General features: G+C 38.5%; 1 protein-coding gene across 1 annotated transcript in view; it reads right to left on the minus strand.

Moving 5' to 3' along the window:
- The window catches only part of VPS35 (VPS35 retromer complex component), a 35,041-nt gene extending 28,007 nt beyond the window's left edge, over positions 1–7,034 (minus strand). The window contains exons 1-5 of the mRNA XM_042781716.1: positions 6,930–7,034; positions 5,707–5,805; positions 1,921–2,017; positions 1,244–1,367; positions 611–793 (exon numbers count right to left, since the gene is read on the minus strand). Of these exons, the coding sequence (XP_042637650.1) occupies positions 611–793; positions 1,244–1,367; positions 1,921–2,017; positions 5,707–5,805; positions 6,930–7,034 (608 nt within the window). The remainder of the gene's footprint in view (positions 1–610; positions 794–1,243; positions 1,368–1,920; positions 2,018–5,706; positions 5,806–6,929) is intronic.
- Between the last annotated feature and the right edge of the window lie 1,816 nt (positions 7,035–8,850).

Below are 8,850 nucleotides of genomic sequence, written 5' to 3' on the forward strand. Positions count from 1 at the left end.
AAATTGATTTCCTCCATCTATGGAATCTGTGTCACATGAACAATTGTTCACACAATTAGTTGAAGACCACAGCCACCTGGCTGTCATTGCTTTGGGATAAAAACACAGTGGATGTGGATGCTGCAATACTGGGTACACAAAAGAAAGGAGCTCTCTGAATGGCTTTTTTCTTTTTTGGAATTAATCACCTAATCTATGTGTACAGATTATTAAAATCACTTATATTCTAGAGTAACAAGCATTCCAGAAATTGGGTAATTACAAAAACTGACAGGAAAGAGTAAGAAAACTGGCTAGCATATAGAAAAAGTTAAGCACACTTCATTGTATCATCACAAATACAATTCTGAAAATGTAATTCATTTAAAAAGCTGTATTTTCAAAGAATATTTAATATAACAAAACAGTCCTTAAAAGTGCATCTCATGTCATACCACACATGACATGTTATACATCACAGAAGAAATTCATACACAAAAAGCTACCAGAGGCTAAATGTGGTGGTAGAATTATTGTTATTTATTGTCTTCTCTATACTTTTCTATATTTTTTTATATAGTCTACAATGAAAAAATGTAAAAATTACAATTAAGAGAGAAAATTCACTTACTCTGTTGGCTCTCCTTCATCAGGTAAGATATTTCTGGTACACTGAAGAAGATAATTTCGAAGAAATAGACCCCTTAAGGGATGCTGAACACCACGACACATTTCTACCAAATCTTTCAAGATGTCTTTCCTGGACTGAGGAAATGACTTAACATACACAACTCCCACTGTGATCAACAGATAACTATAAGAATTAGGAGGAAACATTGAATTAGAAAGAAAATATTCAAAAACAAGAATGGCTATGTCCAAACACACTGAAAATAAATATTAAATAAGCAAGATGGCAAAGAAAATACCATCTGATTTAAAATATAACCACTCAGTGACACCTAAATCACTATCTATTTCTGTCTCTCACCTTTAAACATATTAAGAAGAGAGTAATTGTCTTATCAATTTTTTGGGTAGTCAAGGCATTAAACAAAATACCATGTCCATTTTGTTTTCTATTTCTAAAATTCCTCAAATATCCACACAAAAAGTAAATCTCATTACACACTAAAATCCTAAATAAAAATAATATAATATTAATCTCAATTTGTTAACAAATAACCTCAAAGACAATAAAAAGCTAATTTTAAAGGATATAATATAAAATGGGGATTAAGTCTTGAGACTCTCAATTACTTACAGCCTTGGGATAATGTTTCCGGCATACTGTACAAGTTCATAGAGATCTGCTACTTTCCTTCCTTTAGCAAACTCTTCTGTCAGGTAGACCTCCAAGTACTGCAGTTCATCAGAAATAGCCATATCTTTGCTCATGATTAAGGACTACAAATAAACTTTTGGACAGATACCTTAAAATCCAATCCTTTATGAGGACATAATTAAGTCAAGACAGAATTTAAGTTGGACTTTCTTTACTTTGAAACAAATAGCTGAAATCAATGTTGTCTACTGAAGCAAAGCAATAAAAACAATGTTGTCTGTCAGATTACTAAGGGTTTAAAATGCCAAAATCATTGAATTCCTTTCCACTTCAGAGTCCTGCATGACAATACTTAAGCAATGAAGAGCAAAGTGCCCAGCAGGCTCAATATCCTTTATGGAGGTTCTGAAAATTGAAATATAACAGTTTCCCATTTTTAAGAAAATTAAGCACAGAAAAAGGACATTCTTTAAAAGTCTATTTATCTTTCTCTCATTTAGCACATCTGCATAGAAAAGAAGTAGCATTTGGTTAAGATGATGAAGAATAATAGCAGCTTCTGAAAATTCTATCAAAAAAATTCTATGCACAAAAAAAAATATGGTCTTATCAGAAAGTCCGGTCCAAACATTTACTCTTCAACAGTCAAAAGATACAAAGTTCATAGTAGCTCTTTGGTGATAACATAGATGTCCGCAGTTCACCAAGCATGTTAGAAGCATGCTTCAGTGCATCCATAAGCTTGTTCTTGTCCTGCAAAAACAAAAGAATTGATAATAATGTTTAATTTAAATGAGATTTAACTTGGTTATATGAATTCTCTACATCAAAAATGTATTATATAGCTTTAAAAGTACACAGTACTAAAACTTTTTAAACCACAAAAAGGCAACTTTAGTCTCACTTTGTGTGTTTTCAACAACAACAAAAAGCATGATTCCTGGCAAGGGTTGCAGAGCTTAGCAAGACTTACATTATCTAGTACTGCAAGTCTCCTCATGTAACTCTCATCTTTTCAATCCATAGAGATGATAAAATTAGCTCAATTAATTCATATTTTAACTGCAACCAAGACAACTAGCAAACTGATTCTTCTCAATCAAGATACTATCCTGATAATGGCTTTGTCATAGACTACACCTCAGAGCTGTCCAGAACAACTATCCATGTAAATCTGCTTTCCTCCTGTGTTCTTCAAATGCTCATAATACCCATGTCCCAGTTAATACACAGATGCAGAAAACCCCTTGCAGATACAGGACACACCTTCCAAGACAGAAAGAGACAGAAAGAAGTAAGTAATATAGCAAGCTCCATACCCATCCATTTTCTCCATCCCAAGATGTTTACTTTTATTTGCAAGGAAAGCAATATAAAAGGTACAATCAGTTAAAAAGTGTATTACTAAGCTTTGAAAACTGTAACACTATCCCCAAAAAATAAGTGTTGTAAATCCTAGCCCCTAAAGCAGTTATAAAGAAGTTGTCAAGGACTTCACTTTATTTGGCTCCACAATCAATGCCCATGGAAGCAGCGATCAAGAAATCAAACAATGTACAGCATTGAGCAAATCTGCTGCAAAAGACCTCTTTAAAGTGTTAAAAAGAAAAGATGTCACTTTGAGGATTGTTGTTGTTATGTGCCGTCGAGTCAGACCCAACTCACAGTGACCCTTCCTTGGGTTTCTGAGGCAGTATCACTAGAAGTAGATTGCCCAACCTTCCTTCTGATGAGTGGCTGGAGGGTTTGAATCGCCAGCCTTCTGGTTAGCAGTCAAGTGCTTTAGGCACTATGCCACCAGAGCTCCTCTTTGAGGATTAAGGTATGCCTAATCCAAGCCATGATATTTTCAATCACCTCATATGGATGCAAAAGCTGGACAATATATAAGGAAGATCAAAGAAGAATTAATGCATTTGTATTGGTATTGGTGGCATTGGTGAAGAATACTGAATATATCATAGACTGCCATGAAAACAAACAAACCTGTTTTGGAAGAAGTACAGCTGGAACGCTCCTTAGAAGCAAGGATGCTAAGGCATCGTCTCACATACTTTGGCACAAATATCAAGAGGCACAAGTCCCTGAACAAAGGGCATCATCATCTCTACCTGTCTAACAGTGTTGAGAGATAGAGATAAGTATTGATTTGGGTGAAGAGAAGGGCAATGTACCAAATGTGAGTGGTTACATGGTGGCATTGAGGAAGAGAAAGACATAGAGAGATACATGCGAGGTTCAGACAAAGAAGATGAACCCTTTTGCACATACAGTACTGCATTGTCAATGAAGGCAAACGGGTATACAGGTGGATAGATGGGTGGACAGGCTGAGCTAGTAGGTATGTCTATGAAGCGGGGAATGTACCCAAGACCATGTACAGGGTCGGCAGACAATGGTCCTATAAGTTTACTTGTATGATCTGAACTTCCAGGTATACAGTAGAGCTGACAAGGGACAAGGTTGTAGTCACTTCTTGGTCACAGCCAGCTACCCAGAGGGACTGAGTAGTTGAACCTGTGGGCTCAGAACCATAGCCGCAGGGGACCTCAAGCTCAACTGGCATAACATACTACACAAAACATTGTTCCACCTCCTACTTTGGTGAGTAGCAACTGGGATCTTAAAAGCTTGAAAGCTGCCATCTAGATGCAACGATGGGTCTCTCCTCATCCAGAATAAACAAGAATGAAGAAAACCAAAAATTCATGGAAACAATTAGTCCTAACGACTGGTACACCATCTGATCTGCAGCTATACGACTATGAGACCAGAAGATCTAGATGGTGCCCGGCTACCATGGTCAACCACTTGGAAGGGAATCTATGTAGAGATCCTGGATAGAAAGGGAGAACAATGTGGAACAACACTCAAAATCATTTGGGGGTAATAAAAAGAGGGGAGCAGGTTTGCTGGTCTGGTAGAGCCTGGTAGAACCACCGAGACTATGGCCCCTAGCTGCCCTTCAGGTCTGAAATTGAACCCACACCTGTGGCTTCCAGACAAACAAAATACAGGTATATGAGTTGAACATTTACCTAAGGTAGAGATACACTCCTTGGAGAGATCAATCATGGGAGAAAGAAGGGCTATTTATGCACAGAGAGACAGCTCAGGGGTCAGGAGTGCATGGAGGGATGGACACAGGGAAGAGGTAACTATGGGGAGGAGGTGGGAGGGGAGCTGTTGCACTGGGGTAAATTGTAGTCAATGTCATGAGACAAAATGTATGTGAACTGTTGTAGGGAAAGTGAATTTGCTCTGTAAAATTTCACCCAAATCACAATAAAAAAATTTTTTTAATTTAAAAAAAAAAAGGGCACCATGCTTGGTAAAGTAGAGGGTCAGTGAAAAAGAGGAAGACCCTCAACAAGAAGGATTGACACAGTGGCCGCAACAATGGGCTCAAGCACAGCGATGACCGTGAGGCTGGCGCAAGATCAGGTAACGTTTCATCCTGTTGTACAGAGGGTGACCGTGAGTCAGAACTGACACCTAACAATAGCAACTGCTTAATTGTGACAGACAAATTTGTTTGTTAAAGCCACCCCTGGTGGTATTTCTGTTATAGCAGCACTAGATAACTAAGGCAGGTATTATCATCATCATCACCATTAATGACTTGAAGTTCCAAAATATTTGGTTCCATTCCATCATTTTAATCCAAAGAATCCAGTTTCTACACAGATTAACTCGTAGACTGTATTTTTGAATACAGAAATATGTAAGTATAATTTTTCTAAGTTAGTTTCTATAACACATTTAACTATTTAGGATAGAAATAAAAGTTTTCAAGGTTTCAGGGGGAAAAAATAGCTCAACAACTTAACTCCACTCATTCAGTAAATATTTATGGAGCACTCATTATTCAAATAGTCCCCCCAGGTTTGGGGTATAGAACCAAAGAGACTAATAAGTCAGGTGAGATACTGGTATGGTGATAATACCAAAAAAAAAAAAAAAAAAACACCAAACCAAACTCACTGCCGTCAAGTCGGATCCGACTCATAGCGACCCCTCCGTGGGTTTCCGAGGCAGTATCTCTGAGGAAGTAGATTGCCCAACCTTCCTTCCAAGAAGTGGCTGGTGGGTTTGAACTGCCAGCTTTTTGGTTAGCAGTCAAATGCCTTAGGCACTACACTACCAGAGCTCCTAGTGATAATACAGTGATGTGCAAATAAAGACAGGGTATCCTGCACTCATGGAACTTACCTTCTGGTAGGCTAGCAGACAGCCCCTAATTGTAATATGAATGTACTAAATAGCGCTATCTGCTGAAAATGCTTCACACAGTGCTTGAGGGAGGTAAGCACTGAAGACAGATGCCAGTGGAACTGAAGAAGATTGATTTACCAGAAGTACCAGTGCTATACGCCTTCAGAAAACAGGCAGATGCTTCCTTAGTTAGACTGCAATTATGTAGCCCACACTGCCATTCTTACCAGGCATCTTTTCATCTGGAATGACTGGACCTTCACAGCCTGTATGGCTTCATCCAAGAGCTTTTCCTGCTCATCCTGAGGTGACTGCTGTGTTGTAGGCTGAAAAATAAAAAGACTTCCCTTAATGTCTCATCTAGCCAACAATGTTGTATCTCCAGTTCCAGCCACAGCCCCTCTGGCTTTCATATAATGCTCACTCAGTTCTGTATCTCAAACCTATTTAACAATTTTTGACAACTCTGGGCTGTGACTAGTCACTGTTAATAGCTTAAGATTGCTGAAGGGGAATGAAATGTACGTAGAATGTCCTCTCTTTTGGAAACTAACTCAACATTCTTATAGTAGGTTATCTTCAAAGAAATGTGTGGTGGCAGTTTATGACTACCTGCATTCTGTTAGTTCATTATAAATCTAACCATCTGAATGGGCAGCCAACCAACTTATCGAATTCTTCTGATAGGTATAAACCAAAACCAAGCTCACTGCTGTCTAGTCGGATCCAACTCATAGTGACCCCTCCTTGCGTTTCTGAGGTAGTATCACTATGGAAGTAGATTGCCCTATCTTTCTTCCGAGGAGTGGCTGGTGGGTTTGAACTGCCAGCCTTCTGGTTACCAATCACATGTCTTAGGCAGTACGCCACCAGAGCTCCCCAAAAAAAACCTCACTTCTGTGGAGTGGATTGGACTCATAGCGACCCCTCTTTGGGTTTCCGAAGCAGTATCTCTACGGAGGTAGACCGAACAGTTTTCCTTCTAAGGAGCGGCTGGTGGGTTTGAATCGCCAGCCTTCTGGTTAGCAACCAAATGCCTTAGGCAGTATGCCACCAGAGCTCCGTATAGTCTAACCCAAATCTCTAAAAGCCTCTCTTGTTCTCCAGATTATCTTCCATCTGCATTTTAGTCTACTCTTTAGGAGGACAAGGAAACTAACTTATGAGGAGACTAACCCCGTTCTTCTTAGGCAATATATAACATGGGATTAAAAACCTTGAAAATAAATAGCGGAAGTCGTTAATAATTGACACCAGACCACCATAGAGTCCTCTTCTCAAATACCTACCTTACATTATTTCAAATATACAGAGCTACAGCTCTAATGAACAAAATATATCCAGATACTCTTCTCCTTGCTATCAGCAAAAACCTACTTGCAAAATGAATTAGTGCTGTCTGTCAAGGAGAATTAACCACTCCTTCCTTTATGCTGCACAGTGTTTATACCCCTGCTACAGCATGCAGCATATCAGAATTGTAAATGCTAGTCACTTTTACATCCTGGGGATCCAGCCCTGCCCGATCCATAATGGATGCTTCATAAATGTTCATTGTAGCCCTGGAGGCACAGTGGTTAAAGTGCTCGGTCACTAAACAAAAGGTCAGCAGTTCGAACCCTTCAGAGGCTCCACAGGAGAAAGATGTGGCAGTTTGCTTCCATAAAGATTTATAGCCTTGGAAAGCTTGTGGGCCAATTCTTCTCTGTTCTTTAGGTTGTTATGAGTGGAAATTGACTCAATTGCAGTGGGTTTGGTTCAATTTTTTTTGGTGTGAATGAATGAGCTAGTCTTAGAATGTTTAGATTACATATTTAATAAAAAAATAACTGAAAACAGAACAAGTTCAAAAGGTAGAAGGCAAGTACTTAAAGAGAAACATGAACTCTAAATCATATCTGCTTCATTATCCCAGACAATAAAAATAAAATGTCATTTTGAGATTAACAAAGGAACATGAGGCATATAAAACCCACTTGTGAACTAGAATCCATTTATAAAAATAGAAAACTTTCTCTTGATCTAATTTTGGAAAGAGAAAAAAATTAACTGAATAAGAAGCAATGCCAAGCATCTCCCTTTATTTCACATCTATGACAAACCTTTAGTGAACTGAGTCCTGTACTAGATGCTTCTTCAGAAACATAAGTGACACAAACACACTATATTTCCAGGAAAAAGTTAGTGGTCTATTAAGCTAAACTTAAAAAGAACATTAGTTTATACAGTAGAACTATTAGTACAAAATGCTGGAGCCAGACACCAGCAGAATGTCTTTCAGCATTCTTACTTAACAAAATTCAGTATTCATCATGGGCATGTCTTCTGAGAACTTCAGTGAGTCAACTTTGAATTTTTTTTTTTTTTACTCCTCTCCTTTGAATGTAATAGATTTAACAATTATTAGAATCAATGGATTTTGTTAAGCTCAGATGGTTAACTTAGAGAAAAGCAGTTACATGTATTTATAATAATTACTTTTTATAAAACTGCAGTTATATAGAGATTACAAATAGTTTTCAAAAACATTTTAATACAACTGATTAGAATTGGTCATCCACAAACAAATGAATAAAATTTTATCAGAATTATTCTATTTCACTGTAGCCCATCAAGCTCAACTGGCATAAACATATTACACGAAACATTGTTCCACCTCCCACTTTGGCGAGTAGCAGAGTAGCGACTGGGATCTTAAAAGCTTGTAAGTAGCCATCTAGCTGCAACAATGGGTCTCTCCTTGGCCAGAGCAAAGAAGAATGAAGAAAACCAAAGATTCATGGAAACAATTAGTCCTAGTGACTGGTACACCATGCAATCCGCAGCCCATACAACTATGAGACCAAAAGAACTAGATGGTGGCTGGCTACCACCACAACCACTCGGAAGGAAGTCTATGTATGAGATCCTGGATAAAGAGGGAGAACAATGTGGAAAAAAATGCAAAATCCTTTGGGGAAAACAAAAAGGGGGGATCAGGTTTGCTGGTCTGATGGTCTGATAGAGCCTGGTGGAACCACTGAGACTATGGCCCTTAGCTGCCCTTCAGGTCTGGAATTGAACCCATACCTGTGGCTTCTAGCCAAACAAAAGACAGGCATATGAGATGAACATTTACCTGAGGTAGATACACTCCTTGGAGAGCTCAATTATGGGAGAAAGAAGGGCTGTGCATTCACAGGGAGACAGCTCAGGGGGCAAGAGTGCATGGAAGGATGGACACAGGGAAGAGGTAACTATCAGAAGGAAGCGGGAGAGGAGCTGTTGCATTGTGGTAAATTGTAGTCAGTATCGTGAGACAAAGTATATGTGAACTGTTGTATGGAAAGTGAATTTGCTCTGTAAATTTTCACCAAAATTACAATTTAAAA

Source organism: Orycteropus afer, unplaced genomic scaffold (assembly GCF_000298275.1).
Source record: "Orycteropus afer afer isolate SDZICR_OR568_19922 unplaced genomic scaffold, OryAfe1.0 scaffold00009, whole genome shotgun sequence".
Taxonomy (NCBI): domain Eukaryota; kingdom Metazoa; phylum Chordata; class Mammalia; order Tubulidentata; family Orycteropodidae; genus Orycteropus; species Orycteropus afer.